General features: G+C 35.0%; 1 protein-coding gene across 7 annotated transcripts in view; it reads right to left on the bottom strand.

The window, feature by feature from the left end:
* The window catches only part of BBS9 (Bardet-Biedl syndrome 9), a 291,335-nt gene that overhangs the window by 123,261 nt on the left and 148,322 nt on the right, over window positions 1–19,752 (bottom strand). For 6 of the 7 annotated variants that reach the window (XM_085573314.1, XM_085573315.1, XM_021553255.4 and 3 more), the window contains one exon: window positions 809–919. The exons of the other annotated variant lie outside the window; for it this stretch is intronic. In XM_085573314.1, the coding sequence (XP_085429440.1) occupies window positions 809–919 (111 nt within the window). The remainder of the gene's footprint in view (window positions 1–808; window positions 920–19,752) is intronic. 7 annotated transcript variants of the gene reach the window in all.

Genomic DNA, 19,752 nt, shown 5'->3' with positions numbered 1-19,752 from the left:
GCTGGTTGCAATGTCTAAGGTGCTTTCCTTAACTTTAACACCTATCCATAAAGAAGACTTCTGATTTACAAGCAACATTCAAATATACTTTATAATAAATATTATAGGATAAAATCAGACAAGGAGAGGGGAAAAGAAGTGTTAAGGTACAACTTAGTAAGCAAAATGTGAAATTGCTATAATCAAATGCTGAGAATTTACCAGACACTTTATTAAACTGCAAGGCAGTACTTTACAGTGCTGCTTTTAAAATATGTTAACACTATATCACAGTTCCCGGCAGCAAGAAGTCTTTCCAGAAAATGTGTCATCACTATATGCAGCATATTTTATAGCCAGTATAATTTCATTTTATTATATCCAATAATATTTTTCTGAAATTCTAGGAAGTCTCCCCACAAAAGATAAGTAATGACCGTATTTTAATCAGCTGGCACAAAGTGTAACCACCATACCACAGGAAAAAAAAGTCCCTTTATTACACCAAAATGCTCTTGGTTTCATTTTGCCTCTGTGGAAGAGATCGTGAATAAAACCTGTGAGAATCTCGTTCAAGTATTACGTAGCACAAAACCTTTGAACTGTGAAGTTATTTAATTCCAAGACTGACCTTTACAGTTGGGCCATTCTTGACAGAAGAAGCTGGATAAGCTCAGAATCCTACACATTGTACTATTGTAACAAGAAAAGCTAGAAATTATGCCAACGAAAGCTGAAATATATGCCATTTTTTTCATATGTCCACAAGCACTCTGAAAAGATGAGCTGTATGCCTCTAAGTGAAATAACATAATTTTCCTTTTCTTACCAGGCTTGGATTTCTGCTTTGTGGTCTGCCCGTGACTGGCAAACATGGCTGTGGAGCCTGGTATAATGGTACTTTCCTCTAGGTCAGACTCTGGAATTGTAGCACAGCCACCTAGTTGAAAATGGAAGACACTTAATGTGGAGTTTATGCAACGAAACAAATTCATTGGTGCATAACTGAGGAAAAGAGTCAATAAATTAGATGACAGGAACATATAAAACTAATAAGTCTTTACTTTCACTTCAAGGAAACATTTGCTAAAGAAAACTATTACCATTGTTTAGAAGGCTGATTATGCTTTAATGAATTTTTTCTATTACTTATGTCATCTTGAAAAAAGTTTTAATTAATTTAAGACCACAGAATATGCAAAATTGGTTCCACATAAAACATGGAAAATAATGTGATTTTTATTAAAGATCAGATTACTGGGAGCTGTTTTTGAAATAAAATAATTAAGTGTGAATGAAATAACTTTACAAAATCAACAAACCTTATGAAGATTGTTAGCTTGCCACAGAGAATGATATGATGGTATTTTGGATGACCTATTAAATACAGTATTTTTATTAAAGGAAACACAGGGACACATCCAATGTCCAATAACACGACTTACTACAGTGATTATAGGATGTATGGTATAACATCTTTGTATGTTTCAATATTGCTTTATGAGCCGTTCATTAGACAACACAATTACTTAGAGCTTTTTCTTCAGATATGCTCAAATGCCTACATTTAAACTATGAAGAGAGGTATAATCTAGTAGTAGTAGTAGAAGTATCAGCTGGAGTAGCTTGCAGCAGTAGTTGATGTACATTTTTTTCAGAACAGCTGTGGTCATGACACTGAAGGATGTGTCGCTGTTCCACAGCAAAAGGATGGCCTCACAGTAAGTGCATTGCCAATACAGTACACAGCTGAGCTGCATCGTTTCCTCACAGCCCTCCCAGGAACACCACTAGCAAGCAAACAAATCCATGTACTCATCTATTGGGCTCTGAAAGCACGTTTGTAAGCAGCACATCAACTGATGGCCTTTGGTGCCAAAATATTTCATTAGTTTTCAACCATGACAGTAACTGAGTAAGAGTTGGAAAAGGTTTATTTACCCTTAGCTACAACACACTACTTGTTAAAAGGAAGCAGGATCTCATGATTTTGATTTTAATGTGAGAGAGTAATTGAGGTTTACTTCTCATGATACCTTCAGAAGTTATTACAATTAAAAGTAAAATTAACTTTTTCCATAAAATTATTTTACTGAGAATACTTACAACTGAAATGTTACCAGTGACATACTATTTTATAAAAAAAAGAAAATTTAGAGAGAACCCACAGAGCAGTACTATTAAGAGTAGTAATTACATGTTACTTCTGCAAGGATGCCAATAACTGTTTCCTGTGAACTATTTTTAAAATATTGTTGTTTCATAAAGGCGTTTCTTGTGAGAAAAGCATTTGTTCTCAACGGGGCAGGATTTCGCTAGGATTTTTGTGATAATATTTAAATAAGTAACCAGAAAAGAAAGCAATATAATAGTTACACTTTTGCCTTTTTTGAGGCAATGAGGATTACAGGCTCAAGGATTACAGGGTCATTTCTACCTTGCCCTTCTAATACCAATACTACCTTCTAAATGAAGGAGCTACTCAAATCTGTTAATGTCCCTTAACTTGGTCAGATGCATAGGGTTGGGTCGCATGACTGGACCATCATCTACACATAGCCTGTCTCAACACAATTGGTACCCACTTCTTCCAATGAAACTAACAGGAAATTCCATTTCCTTGCTCCAATCAGCACAGATACACATCCTCAAGATAACAATGGACAACATGCTGTGATTTCCCACAGAAGGCAAGGTGTGGAGACCACACTACAACTATTGTCACACTGAAAGAGAAACATTCGCAGCAAATTTCAGAATTTCACTAGACTGAAAAAGAAACTGGATAAGGCACAAGTACACACTACTCAACATAATATTTAAACCATGGTAGACCAGGATTTTGTGATTCAAAAACATTTTACAACTCAGAAGGACAGCTATATGGAAAAAAAAATTAAAAAGAGAAAAAAAAAGACCTTTTCTGCCAGGACTATAAGCTTTCCATTTCATACTTCAAAAGTTCTATTCATGGGCTATATTCTGACTTCTCTGATCAGAACTTCTTTAAGTTAAAAGAACTCTTTGATTTTTTTTTTTATATCTAAATACATTTCAATAAGAATTCACTGAATGTCTGTTTTTGCAAGCATTTTCATTTTTTATGCACACTGAATCCTAGAAGAAATCATAGTAACAAAATAATTCATATTCATTCACAATTAACTGAATGGTACAGATCTGAAAAGTGAAATATTTAAGGAAAAAAGGGGGAAAGAGGAGGAATAGTAGTACATAAATCTACACACTGGAAATGATCCAAGCTGAGAAGTCCTCCAGATGTCAGTCTGTAAACAGAGCTTCATAAAATTAATTTTCCCATTAATTGTTGGCAGGAATAACATCTAGAATATGTTATTGCATATGACCCACTCTTTCCCCCTTTTCCATGTAGCTAAATTCTTGTCTGGCATCACAGATCTTTTATCAGTTGTGATAAATCCAAGAAAGCAAGCTTTTGTCAACAAAACTGCTTGATAGGGTGCAACATGCATAAAATTACACTCAAACTAATTTTGAACTTTGTTCACCAAAGGAAATGAGACTTCTCTTGCTTATTTTCACTACATCTGTTTTTGTAACACTTTTGGTTCTTAAGATGGAAAAAGATACCTACACCCAAAGGAAATATAAACATATAACACATAGTGAACAAAAATTAAGCCCTGACATTTTCCTACAGATTCCTATCGCCATGTTTTTATGCATTTTAATACAGCTTTAAAAGTTGAAAAACAGGAAAACAAAAGTGGTATACACCAAAAAAAATGAAAAGGCACTTTGAGTAAAGAATATTTGAGTTTCCTTTTTCTCCTCCACTCAATCACAATCTAAACTATGCATAAAGTTTCCATTTTCCTCTGACATTAATTCTTACAAGAGTCCACAGAAAGAAAAAACAGCTTCCTGAGCAGTCTTTGGCAGCAAGATAGTCAAAATGTGAGCAGGAAGCTCTGTAAATAGCAGGTTTTGCATCCATATGTATACCATTACACAATGGAGATAATCTAAACAGTAAAATTATTTCATAGAGATTTCAAAAAGCTATACCCAAAACCATGCTCACTTGAGTTTTGTGTTCTGTCAACAATTTTAGGAAAGTGTACACCAAAAATGCACTCTAATGCTTTAGAGGTTATTCTCTTAAAGAGTTTATCAATTAATTTTACTGATTCTGCTAGCTGCATTTATTTGAGTCTTCTAAATTTTTTTAGGATCTTCCCATCAGAAACAAACACTCCATGCAGGTTGTGAAGATAAGTAACACTATTGCTGCTTTTTAAATGGAAGATAGAACAACACAATCTGTAGAAGAAAACAAAACATATTTGAGTGTATTATGAGATCCACAGAACATTTATTCACATACCAGCCCTGGATTAGAGGCTATCATTTGAACAGACACATTTCAGGAATGCAAACTCATTTCCATTGCAGAGTCTGAAGAGAAAGAGGGAGAAGAATTATGAGGAAGGGAAAAAATAAGGGAGAGAAATAGGGAGGGAGAAAGAGGGGGTTAGGGGACTAAGACAGAAAGGAAGGCAGGCAGTAAGGGGGAGGGAAGGTAGAGAAAAAGGTAGGGCTGTTTGTTTGTTCCTCCTAAATGGGTGTCTGGTCACAAACAGTGTTACAATTCACAATAGCAAACAGTCCAGGTTTACTTCGGATATTCACTTGCAGAATGTGGAGTCACTAAATAATCAGTTATAGATTTCAGAACTTATCACTTAAGTTTAACAGTGGCTACAATCCTGCAGTCACACAATTCCATTGTTTTTGGTGTCCTTTGACACAACCAAATTCAACAAAATTACAGAAAATATTTCTGTATTGCATTCCAGTATAACAATAAATTAGGGAAAAAAATTATACCAACAGAACATGTAGTCCAAGGTCATAGAAACCACCAAAACATATTTTCAATGGAAGCACACAGAGATACACTGAATTGTTGTTCTGATTTACTCATGTTTTACTGAAATAGTTCTTAACAAAACCTTCAGTTTTTAAATCCCATAGTTTTTTTCCTAGAATGAGTTGTCACTATTGCACAGAGAGCTATGCAAAAATAATTCACACCAATTGTGTGGCTTCTGTTTGAGCTTCTAGCCCATTCAAATATTTTGAACATGCCTCAGTTCATAAAACCTTGACTTACAAAGTTCAGGGTACTTTGGCAGCAGAAGCTCTTTATGGGAGCAACTGTGGTGTTGAAACTGTCAAATAGTCTTGGCCATTCTTCCAGGATGAGGTTCAGTGCATGTGGTATGCAAGTCATAGGAATGGCATTGGGAAACACATTGCTAAGAGCAGATCCAACAGCTGTTTTCATTAAAGACACATTACTGGATATTCGGCCAAGAACACAAGATCAACATTCAGTAGTACCCTTACTAATTCAGGACTGAGAATTCAGGAACAGTGAACTGTATAAATGCCACCCAATATCTACCAAAGGCACTTGTTACACACTGAGAACAAAGGGTGAACAATGACTTGTGCTTCAGACACAAGAGTGCATTGTTCCATCCACCCACCTATTCACCTGATGAACACAGACTGGCTGAAAAACATGCTCTGTGTTCTGATATGTCTTGGGAGAAGCAACTTACTGAATTTTGTAGTGCTTGACGGATTTCCATCTGCCTTTACATAACAGAAAAAGAAAAATCAGCTTACAAAGGAATTTTTCAAGGGGAATTATCAACTCTTGACAAACAACACAACCATAAAAATCACTATTTTTTCAGAGCACGTTGCCTCACAAAACACCTGGTCGCTTTTGTTGACTGGGTCTCATAACCTCTTTCCCATATTCAGTGTATCACTAAGTATAGATTTTGATTATCATAATTGTCCTAGATTACAAGATGTGACTAGGGGTGTGTATTCTATTGCCATCTGTTAGAGGAGGAGCAGCTATCTTCTGTTAATTGGCAGTTTTCTTTATAAAATTACATCATCCCAGTGTGAGAAGCTCAGCCCAGAGGGAGGAACCAAGCACTCCTACCTGGATACAATCTGAGATATTGGGACACCAGGGCAGCCTTCTCCACTGGATTCCCCGAGGAGCAGCTGTCTTATCTACTGGATTCCCAGAGGAAGACCAGGCCCATCAACACCACCACTGGACCTTCCGAGGAAAACTCCACCCTTCTCCAGGATCACTGTTTCAACAGAACCACACCTGTCGCTGCAGGAAGATTGCAGCCACCATTTCAATCGGACTGCTACCAACACCCTGACTCAGAGGGTGTTAGGTTATATTCTGACCCTGTCCATGGGGGGGGTTTTGTACTATTACACTTGTATTTTAATTTTCCTATTAAAGAACTGTTATTCCTATTCCCATATCTTTGCCTGAGAGACTTTTAATTTCAAAATTATAATAATTTGGTGGGAGGTGGTTTACATTTTCCATTTCAAAGGAGGCTCCTGCCTTCCCTAGCAGACAGCTGTCTTTTCAAATCAAGAGAATAACTAAACATGGTTTTCTTTACAAATGCTTAAATACAGCAGTAGCAAAAATTACAGAATATACTGTCATCAATCTAATCTCAGGACAACATTCTCCATTCAGTAACAAACTAACTTCATGCTATCCTTTTGGGGAGCTAAAAGACTATGCAAGGCTTTTGTTTTGGTTTATATAGATAAACTCATTTTGCACACATAAAGATATGTATATTTATGTATTTGGATATATGCACATATGAAATATATAAGAAACTTTATATAAAATATTTTTTTAGTAAGATTTTTTTTTTTAATTTGTAGAGACTGCATTGCATTGTTTTGGTAATATACAGTTGTAAGGAGGCTACTAGACCTTTAGACTTTTATACTAATTTACATCAAAAACTTAAATAGATAATGCACCCTTTGATAAACACTTTCTTTATTATTTTTATAAAAGCATATTTAAATGAATTTCCAATGTCACTTCTGGCTTCTAACTGTCAATACAACAGAGAGCACCTCAAAGACAGTGTTTGGAGCAGCTGGGATATCTGGAGCATGCCTGTCAAAAAAACTTTCACAACACTGCCTTTATGTACTCTCTAACCTTTCTTCAGCCTATAGTGAAAGTAAACAGACTAAAACTGACTTTTATAGCCTTGATAACAAACCTTCCTGGTATCCATCATTCTAAAAAATTAGAGAAATATTTTGTTCCTATTCACTTGTATTTCCTGAATCACACATATGAAACTTCCTTCCAGTTGAAGACTCAATTATGAAGACACATATACAGACACTATATACGTGTATGTATGTGCATACAGACACAAATTTTGGACTTACTTGTGAAGGAAGAGCAAGTCCTCATTCCCTGCACTCAGAAGCTGAAGAGACTGTAAATGTCTGTAGCCCATTAGTTATGAAAATGTTCCATCACACAACCATAGTGCAAAGACTGTCCAAGTGAATAGTCTTTGATTCAGGGGAACAAATAACTATTTATCTTCAGGGAGTTTACAGTATATTGGACTAAACAAAACACTTAACAACAGGAGTAAGCTAAAAAATATAGGTTATTGAAAATGTGATTTTTATCTTAGTTGTGAACAAGAAGTAAAAGACAATGCAATTAGCTGCATAAGGCCTCATTTTGCTGGGGATTTTGGACATCTGAGACAGCCTTGATAGAACAGTAGTAAAACAGAAGCAGTTTATGAAGGACCTATTATGCCCAATCCAGATAATAAACTGAGTGAAATCAAATAAAAAGCATTTGGGATGTATGCTAATGCATAATTCTGGGCTAGAGAATACAGGAACAAAACATACTGACATCAGATACATACTAATACATACAAAACATACTAATATCAGATATGCTGTGGATAAGAGAAGACAGTGGACTAACAACTGGGATGAAAATGTAGGTACTGAAGAATGCATGTTGCTCAGAAAAACAAAATTAAATTGGCAGAGTAATACTTCCTAGCACTATTGTGAGGGACTACTGAAAATATACAGATTTGGCCACTTCGGAAAACTACTGTAAAGTTGTTTAGTACACAAAATGTCAAATTTATGCAACTAAACACAAATACCTTATTTCAATAGCAATTGTAATTGCGTTAATATTATGAGATTGTTTCTGTGGGTTTTGTATCTTCTTTCATTTTCATAATACCATCATTTCTCATTCACGGGCTGACAGAAGGAAAAGATCCCAGAGTGATGACTAGTAAAATTATGAAATCCACCTGAAAACATTTAATGTAAGGAACAAGAAAGGCGTAACACTATTGCACAAGACACTGGTAAGACATCTGGAACACTGAGTTCAAGTCCTGTTACCATGTTCATGACAGGTTAGATAAATCTGGAAAACTTCAGCTGAAGATTACTAAGATCATATAGGAATCACATACCTTATTGACACTCGAGCAGATGACCAGTCTTGCTGAGCTAAAACCACTAAAAATGGAACAGACTGATCTTTATAAAAATACAATTAGGCCAGAAACCCTTAGTGTCTGGCAAAATAGAAGACACTTGTAGAGCAAGAAAGAATTGGTCACAAATTAATTTTTACTAGAAATTAGATTTCTGACCACCAAGAGAGCAAGGTCTTTGAATCGTCTCTGAACATAAACCATGGAGGTAAATAATTCTGTTTATGAATGAGACTAAAATACCTTATTCTAACACAGAGATGGTGTTTCTGAACAAGGGGTTTATTTTCTTCCTTCCCTTCCATCCTCTCCAAATGGATAATTAATCATAATTAGATAACAGATAATTGTATAATTTCAGAATGCTAATATATAAATCTGTATATTTTTGACCTCTATTCCCTAGATTTTCTATTTCCCCTATTCCTAATTCTTAGAACATAAATAAATTTGTATTCTCTATTTATCTATCTAATGATGAAAAACATGGATGAAAGCATCCTCCCTTATTCAAATAAACCAGCATCTGCCTGGTGGATTTATAAGACAAACTGCATCTAGATCCTTTGGGCACTAAGAGTTTAGGAAATCAAAGCATTCATAAGGAAAAAAGATAATTCTCTTTTTTAACAACACTGAAGCTCCCTTCTACAACTGAAAAGCAACCTTTGTTGAAAATTCTTGCTTATTTGTAAATGATATCAAAGAGAGCATTGTTTTCATACATTGGAAATTTCTACTTTCTCAGTTGCACCAAAATATTAGATTTGTTCATAGTATGTAGAACATGTAAATGTTGTATTTGTTTAGTCATTAAAAATGTTGTTTTAACATACCTGTCAGCTATTACTTTTATTGATTGCACTGGGAGTTAAGAATCAATCCAATTATACCAACCTATCTTTGCTTCAACACTGCAAAAAGAAACATACATTACTTATATTTACTTTATTTTCACCAGCATTTAATACTTTATTCACTATATACTCTGCTAACCAAATAAATCCAAGTATTGTCTTGTGTTAGCTCAACATTCTACAGCATAAAAATCTCTGGGATTAACTTTAAGAGGAATCAAGAAAAGGTAACTGGCTCTACTTTTGATTAGTTTAGTTTATTTGCAGCAAATGAGCACAAAACTGTACATAATAATTTAAAATTACATTTCATCCTATAGACAGAACTTTTTCCTTCATTTACAGAACTTCCTATTCAGAAAATTTTACTCTGCAAATGGCATAGAATTTCCTTCTTTCACTAGTACCACTCCTATACCTGTGTAAATAATGCAATTTTACTAAAGTCATTACCATTCAAATGTTATGAAAATGATACAACTGAGGGATAAACAATTTTGCATATATAAAGGTTTTGTGTCATAACTCCTACAAGCATTTTAAGAAGCAGCCAGGAGATTCATGCACATGATAAATTTTAAATAGAATTGACTTTACACAATTGTGAAGTCTCTTTTGATCAAACACAAGGTATCTGAAGATCTGAAAAACCATGCCTCCAAAAATCTCTCATAACTGGGGAGAATCCTGGCACTGAACTTTTCAGAGAGGGGTAAGAGATTCAGTTTGACTAATGTCATAAAATGAACTACATCCACGAGAAGATAATGAATAGTTAGGGAGAACTCTGTTCAAATTCAGATGCTTTTTTTTTTTTTGTGTAAAAAGCAAGGTCTGCTTTTACAATAAAAATGCTATGTCTGAAACAAAGCAGCTTTTTATATGAGAAAGCACAGGATTAACTATTCTGTTTCATTTCATTTAAAAGCTGACACTGCTACTACTGTCTAAGATAATAAATAAAATAAGTGACAGAGCAAGTGATGCTCTTAGTCTGCTACTTTTATGCCTTATGCTTATTTAAATCTCTAGGTTTTTAAAGGATCATCTTGTAGCTTGACCAGGACAAGGGTTTACTCATTTTTAAAACATACTATGTTTCTAAATGTGATTGGATACCCTGAAATCTGCTTAAGCACATAGGGAAAATGATATAAAAAGGGGAGCCCCTACTCCCCTTCCCCTCCAAATCACATTTTTCTTTCTTTGTACATCAGTACATGCTAGAGAAAGTCTATTTAAACTTAAATGTACATTTTGTAATGCTTATTTTAAATAAAACATTATTTAGAAATGTCAACCTCATCTTCAAGGAAAGTAGACAGAGCAAGATAAAGACTAAATTATGAAATGTACTATTCCAAATAAAACTAAACATATTGTCCAGATAACACAAAACTGGAGAGACCATATAGCTTGTTTTGACCAATCACACCAATCAAGAAAAAAGAAAGGAAACTAGTTTAGAGGTCCTGCCAGGAAACCTGCTCCAGGCCAGACTCTCCATGGGGTCCCAACCTCCTTTGGGTACATCCACCTCCATGGGCTGCAGTGGATAATCTGCTCCACCACTACTTTCATGGGCTGCAAGGGGACAGCCTGCCTCACCATGGTGTTCATCACAGGCTCCTGTGCCTGGAGTACCTACACCACCTCCTTCTCCACTGACCTTGGCATCTACAGAGCTGTTTTTCTCACTCCACTCTCCAGCTGCAGTTTAATAGACTTTTTTCTCCTTTCTTAAATACACAATCCCAGAGGTGTTGCCACCATTCCTGACAGGCTGGGTCTTGGCCAGTGGTGGGTCAGCCCTGGAGCCAGCCGGCATTGGCTCTGTTGGACATGGGGACAGCTTCTGGCAGACTCTCAGAGAAGCTGCCCTTGCAGCACCCTGCTACCAAAACCCAACCAAGCAATACTGAATACACCTTCTTACAGAACTAGACCAAAAGAACATGCTAGTATCCCTTTTTCTAGGCTATCAATACTACTTGGTCTGGAAAGTCAAATATTATTTGAAATTGGTTTTTATTGTTTAAAGCCATTCTCAAAACTAGGATTTTGCAAATGTTTATATGCTTTAAATTATTTGGTGGACTTTATGAAGCTACTGATTAAACTAACACCATGCCTGGTGTTTCTCCTATACTTCAGCAATGTAACTTTTCCTTTACTAGTTCTTTTTACAGTCCACCTCTTCTTCCTTTAAATTATCTTGCTACTGCACTTACTAGCCATATTTTCTCTACTTATACATTACTTAAAAGGAACTAGCTAGGCCAAATACCTGTATCTGAGTGGCAAACCAAAGACCATCTAAAATATGGCATCCAAAGATCATCACTGTAGCTTGTTGACTTCACACCTGTGACATGTGATATCAACTTCTTTTGACAGTTCATAACTCCAACAGCACCATAATTCCTCCAAACCTTGGTAAGATCTGAACTCCTTCATTAAAAACAATATCTTGATGGGGGACAATTTCTATAAATAAACAACACTCATCAAAAACCACAAATCACCCAAAAAAAAAAAAAATCCGTCTATGTAAACATCATGCTTCTTTATTTCCTTCTATTGAAAATCTGTGTTCATATAAAAAACTTGTATAGCCAAACTTACTGTGGCATTATGATTCTCTTCAAGTAATCATCTCTCAAGATTACTGAAGCATGCTAGGTTGTCTCAGCTCCTCTCCATAAAATAAGCTTAATGGCCTCAAACATAGAATAATTAAAGGCCAAGGATACATTTCATTGGTAAAAATTGTTCTCTACCCCTTTGCTTTAATTTGGTCATGTCTACAACACCAAGTAAAGCAGAGCAATGGTAGCCTGTCTTGAGAGTGTAAGACTTCACAGTGAAGATTCCATGTCCCCTCTGAACATTGTTAAAACGTTTAACTCTGTTCTTTTCTGAAATTGTAAGTTTTGAACGTGATTTCATATCCAACAAACAGTTCCCTACAGGCCAATGTACTTTCTTCCTCATTCAAAATTTAGGAAATCAGGCCAGTATCTAGAATGCAACACATCCCTCAACATTCTGAGTATATGACAATAAATTAGAGGTTTTCAAAGCCCTGACAAAGATTATCCTAATTAATTTAACAGATGAACTCAGGATTAACTACAAATAAAAGATTATATTATTGTTATTAAGCACTACCACATTTACATTAAAACACTAGCTATACTTTGCTCATATACCAAAAAAAAAAAAAAAAAAAAAAAAAAAGATTTGTTAGAAATGCTAAAAAAGAAAGTCCATTGGCTAAATATAGATTTTTCCCTCTCCAAATGACCTAGAACTAAAAGAGAAATTGGAAAAGACATTGTCTAGATAATGATTTACCTAAATAGAGTTACTGAAACCCAGCTCCAGTTTCCGTTATATAGCCAAACAGCCTGCAGGTATAATATGTTCAGCTGGCACCAGGCTTAATGCTTTTTTATTGATCTGCCCATGGCTTAAGTGCATACATAGGACGTGGATTGTTAAACAATTCTTGTTATCTATCACTGATTATGGAAATATAATACATCTTGCAGGAGCATCTGCACTTTCTCTAACATGAAATGCTACTTAAAGCAAACTGTTCATTTTATCCTGCGAACTCTCTAACACTTGTGGGGGTTTTTGGGTATCACCTAAATGGTTGAATTTGTTAAGTACCAAATACACAAAAAGCCCTCTCTGTTACAGTCCATGTTAAAAGTGATAAAGTATAATTAGATACTTCATATTTGACTTGCAACAAATGCAACATATATTTAAAACTGAAAGTAATACGTACTTTAAGATTCTTTCTATTTCTTCTCTTCGCTAATTGATCCTTACCTTCTTGTCCTTTGAAGATTTCAACAACTTTGTAGGATTTGCTCAAGTCAGGCTTTGCAAAGGGTTTGGGACGGCTATAAATACAGCATGCTGAGTGTTTCCTATTTGGTGCTCAGTAGGAATCAATAGAAATAAATTCAATTTTCATATTTTCTTTATACTTTTGTCTCTGTACTTGTCACAAAGGCAAGAGTATAGAACTGCCATCATAGCATCAAAGTTACAAGAAAAAATGTGGCTTCTGCAGCCCTCTAGTTTTTTTCCTCCCAGAATGGAGTTCTGTAGTTGTGTTTTCCTTTCTAGTAACATCAAATTTGCAAAAAAGCTAAAACAAACCTTCTGTACCTTCCTTTTATCCAAACACCAAAAAAAGACCCACCTGATGTGAATTCAGTCTCTGAAGGTACTTTTAAAAGAAGTCTACTTCAGGGTTCACTCTCATGCATTCTGCTAAGTCAGGTTACCAAACACCACATGAATGTTAGAACAGTAACAGAGAACTGTCAAGTAAACAGGAGAAATCCTGACTAAATTAAGTCAATGGCAAAACTCCCAGTGACTCCAGTGGGGCCGGGATTTCATCCTTATCTTGTTGATCAAAGCAATTATTTCACTGTTCAGAAGGACCAGACTGCTGCACCTGCCAAGAATTTCTTAAAGCAGCCTACCATGGTGAGTCTAAATCATATCTATTCCTTTTTCATTCTACTAAGGTAAATTCTTCAGCTGACAAAAATATAACATCATAAACAGCGTCCACAACAAAGATCTTTCTTTCTTAGCAAATGTGCCAGACATAATAAAGCTCTTCTTAGCACAACCTTACCACAGGTCTGCAAATGAATGATTATCGCTCCCTTAACACTACTCCCAACCACTGATGGTCATGCCTGCTAAAGTGGTATACTTGCATTAAATAAGAATTATTGGACCCAACAAATGAAGTGCTTTCTTGATTTGGCAAAGTGTTACCAAAAAAAGCTTCCTATTTTACAGTGAATCACAAAGTACACTGGAAGGAAATCCGTGAACCCAAATTCAGAGCAGATTAACTGTGAGTAGTATAATTGAACACTTCTTCTATTTCTTCACAAGGTTTACAATATACACTATAACTATACTAACCAAGATGATGTCATGTATATGCAATTCAATAGCCAGAGAGAATCAACATGAGAATCAATTTCACACTAAGCTAGAAGAAAACTGGTTTTAATGTGCTACAAAAATGACACCAAAACCAAGGCTCTTTTTGACATAGACACCAGTATTTTTTATTTGAAAATATTTGAGAAATCTGTTGTAAAATTTTACAATAAGCATTTTTCCCTTGATAACTAATTAAATTATGTATCCAAGCACGACTGCTTCATTTTTCTCCTCAGACTGGGATACAATTGCAAAGTGTTAATTCTGCCAATCCAGTTCCTTTGTAGGGAAACATGGCATTTGTTTACTGCCAAAGGCATCATAAGAACTTGTCTTACTTTCAGAAGGACATTTAATCACAGGGGCATAAGAAATCCTGTCTGTAACACGTTATATGACCCTTTCTAGATCTTAACATCTTTAACTATTTCATCATATCTGGCAGGAGTCTATTTTACATTACTCCATAGAATCTCAACTCAACAACTTTCTGGTAAAATGTAACCAGACCCAGGATATCGAACATAATTTATTGCACTAACTTTAATCTCCTGCGTAACTCCTGTCGCATTGTTCCATGCTTTATTAATGACCCAACTCAATGAGAATGTCAGTTCATAACTTCATTTAAGCATCTCTGAACAGAAACCTAATACCTCTAATGACTACTCTGGTTACAAGAAACCTGCTCCATTTTAGAGAAAATAAAACCAACTAATTCATATAGATTTAAATAGATTTTAAAATTGGAAAGTCTGATCATTCAACAAGATTTTACCCTGACAAGTCCTCCACAAATCCCTATATGTAATTCAAGCATCCATTCATCTAAAAGTTGGTTTCAAGAATGTCATCAGCAATTATTTTCACTTTAAAAACCCTCAGTTTTGACTGAAAAGTTTATTTGAAAAAAGTGATAAAGTAAACACATGCCTATCAATACTCTGATAGAGTTTTAAGATTATTACAAAAGATTTCTCAGTCCAGCTGTAAAATTTAATATAGTTCAGAACCACAAAACTTACATTAAAAAGGTTGTTCATAATATTTATTACCTCTAGTTGCACTATTTCTGTTCACCCATCCATTTGAATTGAGGCATCCTTCATCATCCATATACATCAGACCTTCTCTTTGATCTCTAATGGTAAATTTAAAGGCTGAGTAAATGTTCTTTGAAACACAGTGTGGCACAGCTGTTTATTGTTACATAGAAGACAGTAAGTCATTAAAATTGAGACTCAATTAGAACAGTGGAACATCCCCCTAATCATTTTCCAACTTTGAAGTAATACCCTTTTTGGTGATATCTCTAATTTACATTTAACTAGTTTTCTTAAAGTGGAATAAGTCAAGCTTTGGTTAGGGACAGAATTAATAAAGTACATCTATCATCAAAAGACAGAGAGCTCCTGGCAAAGCACCCTGTTGTGCTATTTGCACTTAGAACATGCAGCAAACACCCAACAGATATGCAGACTACCATGATAATCACATTAAATTCACCAAGCCTGCTGTTTTTACCAGTTTGCTGAAGGCTTTTACAATCCTTAAAAAAAAAAATACTTCAGCATTATGTAGCTAAATAGTTTTTTATTAGTTCTTTAGCAATAATCTAATTAGTAGAGGGTGAGCTAAGTCTTTGCCTCAAAGTGTAACTGAATGTAAACAAAACCTTTAGGATTCAAGTTTATGAACTCTTTCCTTTTGCATCCTTGTTATCATCAGTCTTTGTGTTTCAGCCAAAACACAATTAGGAAAAAAAAAATTATTTTAAAATAATTTTTAAATCTGCCAGAGTCATAAAGTACCATAAATGTGTGATTTGATGACATTTTCCAGCTCAGATATCAAATCAAAGTTTTAGGGATAGGCAAGTCTGAATAAACACAGGAGCAAGAGAAACATGAATTTATGGACCTGCACTTACCATGTGAACATTAGTTGAACCACTGATACCAGGCTCATGAATAGACTTAACAGCTGACTGCTCACAAAAAGCAGTCCTAAACATGCTCTCATTCTTTAAAAATCCAGAAAAATTTAAAAAAAAATCTGCAAGTTTAATACTGATGATACACAGCTTTGTAACAATGTCAGGCATTTAGATTCAGGAAGATGCTGTCCTTTTTCTCCCTAAGAAAAATCCATCAATACCATAGGGGTGCAATTCACAGCAGAGCTACTGAGGAACATTGACTGTCATCCACAACCCAAGATGCTGCCTTAAAATGGCACTATTTTAATCCTTAGGCTGATATGCAAGGGTATGAGTGATGCTTGCCAAGGCACTGGCTGTGTCTCACACACTCTAAAACCCAGCATGTCCAAACACATCTACCTCCAAGTCTGGGATCCAACCACCCAGAGGCACTGAAAACCACTCTACATCACCAAATGGAGCTGGCTGGGTAATGTTCCCTGAAGTTCAAGAGCTCTCTCTCATATTAGTGCACTTAACCTCAAGGAATAATTCTTTAATTGCAGTGTAGTTTTCCACTGCAGAAAAGAAAAAAAAAAAAAAAAAACAAAACAAAAAAAAAAAAAAAAAAAAAAAAAAAAAAAAAAAAAAAAAAACAAGAGAAATCATTTATTAGCACAGACATCCCTGGCTCTCTGAAACTCACAACCAAAGAAATTTTTTGCTGAAGTTATATTAAAACTGCAGTTTAAAGCTTTGTTATCATACAGTTACGCATTTTAAAAACAATCTTCTAGTACAGAGTTTGTCATGCTTAGACTAAGACTCAAGGCAATTTCAGTTTTGAATGTTAAAGCCACCCTTTTACCTAAAGTTAAAAGACCTTTAAAACTATATATTTTTTTTGTTTTGTTTCAAGGAAGCACTGGGAACTTTCCTGTATGCAACTCAAAACCAGCTGTACTTTTCAAGTAAAAACTTTCCAAGTGCCTGGCTCTCTGCAGATTTTTGGCAAATCTGTTTGAAAAATTGAAAAGTGGGGGCCTGAGCCAAAGCTTACTGAAGTCGGTGGAAAAACTCCCACAGATTTCATCAGGATTTGGATTAGGCTCTGTAAAAGTCTGAAGTAATTGAAAAATCAGTTCTGCATGTATAAAATATGAAATTTTCACTAGGTTTAGATTTATTGGACTCCTTTATGGTAATGTGGAAGAGCAAATATACTCTAAATGGTGTTAGTGATGTACATACAGTTTTACACTGTTAATTCACCACAGAGTTCCATAAATTCATACATGTTACTTACACTGCCTACATAATAGAAATCATGAAATCAATCCCACGTATACAAACACCTTCATTTTAAAGAGACCTGAATATTAAGGATAAAATGGCATTAATACCTTTATTGTTCAAGTGGGTTTTTAATTGTTTCTTTTTAACTGAAGACCAAACATTCACTTGATTTTTTTTAACTGAAGACTAAACAGACCCTCAAAAGGTGTAAGACAAATTCAGTGATAACATATATAAAAAATAATTATGCAAACAACTACCTCCTTCTGGTCACACTTGCTTAAGGCAGTTTATAATAATGTAACACTAGCAATTTCAGCTAAAGTGCACCTAAATTATGGCAGCAAAAGAGAATCGGGTTTACTCAACCTAAATGTGCCAAAAAAACAAGAATAGCAAATGCAAAATAAATGGATTGTGGTACCTGAAATAATGGTCACAACATCTCCCGATGTGTAAGCAGCTGCATCTCTGTTGACTGAAGGATGCTACTCCCAGTCAGAAGAAACTAAGTCAATATACTTGACATACCCTACTTCATTCATCTATATCATCTCTCTGCTTATAACTATTTGTGGATGGATAATTTGCTATGGTTGTGCTTAAGAAAGGTAGACAACTCCTGTAATTTTTGGTGGTCTTGTCCAGATAGGAATTGCAAAGGAAAAGTAATGTCATGCAAACTGCAGAGCTAATTATGGTCTTCAAATGGCTGCAGCTCAAGTACAAATACCAGTGCACTTCATCATATAGGCTGTTCTTCAAATATCACAGGAAACAAAAACTTAGAGGAACCAAGAAACCTGGTAAGTGGAAATCCAAAGACTAACTAGACATACAAGACTGAATCTTCATTAATATCATACCTTAAATAAAATTATTATGCTACATTATTAAAGTTTGGCTTTATTTTTTTTTTTAATGACAATATTTGCAGCCTCTTAAAATAACTGTCCAGGTTTTAGCTTTACCTGTTTTTACCTGCTATTATTGAATTTTCTGAAATGGAAGGTCAGAGACTGTACACTTTTCTCCATTAGCAATACTTTTTTCATAGTTTTGAACAATTACCTTATTAATGCAGATTTTAGAAGTTTATTTTTGCTTGTGGTCTCTAAAGGTTTCAAACAACATAGAAAATAAAGTCCAGTGACAAGTAGGATCATTAGGGTAAATTTTTTTCAACTGACAATTATTTTCACCAAAAGCTTACCTCAACATTATGAATCATTTGTGACCACTTATACCTAAGTAGGACATATTAAAATTTAATTTCAACGCAAAGAGCCAGCAATAGGATCATGCTCACCAAGGCACTAATGTGTTGATCTGAACTGTACTTAGTTGAGGCAAGTTGGAATTGCAATACTGCCAACTAAATTTCATAGTACCACAAATGAATGAATCTCAAATCCCAAGAGGGATTTCTTTTTTATTCATTATGCATGACATTTTCCTCTTTAAATTATTCATTTTTTAAAAAATGTTATTGCTTTAGCCTTCTTAACCTTTGTACTCCTTTCCCCTGTGGTTTTTGCCAGCTGTAATATCAATTGGGGAGGGGAGATGTTCTAAACAACATAATAAAAATCTTTTCACAACCCTACAAAAAAATGTGTCTTGTTACTCTTCCATCTTATTTTTCCCCTTTTCACAACACTGCAACTTAGATTGCCCTGAGATAAAAAAAAAGCTTCTATTTTCTATCAGTGCTTTCATTTCAATTTTAAAAAGAATATTTAAATGCTTTACCATTATTTATATAATCCCTGAAAATTAACCACTTGGGGAAATATCATTTGAGTCCTGCAGAGTGATGAAAGTTGACCAACTGAATTAAAATTAAAGACCACCTCAGACACTGTTCCCTACTTTCTTCCCATGTCTGACATTCAGAGTTCCTGTTTTCAGTACTCACATGAACCAAGCCAAATGATGTAAGAACAAGCTGCAATGTGTTGTTAGGCTCACCACAATGTCTTAATCTGTGTTTTAACAGTAAAAGAACTAAACAAAGTTGCACGTAGGAGCTACAAGACTGCAAGGCATATTTGAACTCTGTTTATACACAGGTATTACAGTATGACCTTGGAAACATCACTTATCTCCTGCATAGTTCAATTTTCCTTTCCACATAAATAAATGACCCAATTTACTAAAACAATAGCAATAAAAGTTTTAAAGAGCTAAGGAAGTTACAGTGGAAAGAAAATACAAAGAGTAAAGATCCACATCGGAGAGCCAAGCAATGAAGTTTCTGGCTCCTCTAAACTGTTCTTAAGCTTTTCTTAAGGAACCA

This window comes from Lonchura striata, chromosome 2 (genome assembly GCF_050655825.1).
Source record: "Lonchura striata isolate lonStrDom1 chromosome 2, ASM5065582v1, whole genome shotgun sequence".
NCBI classification, from domain to species: Eukaryota; Metazoa; Chordata; class Aves; order Passeriformes; family Estrildidae; genus Lonchura; species Lonchura striata.
Note: the sequence above shows the minus strand (reverse complement) of the source record. Positions and strands in the feature narration are given on the sequence as shown.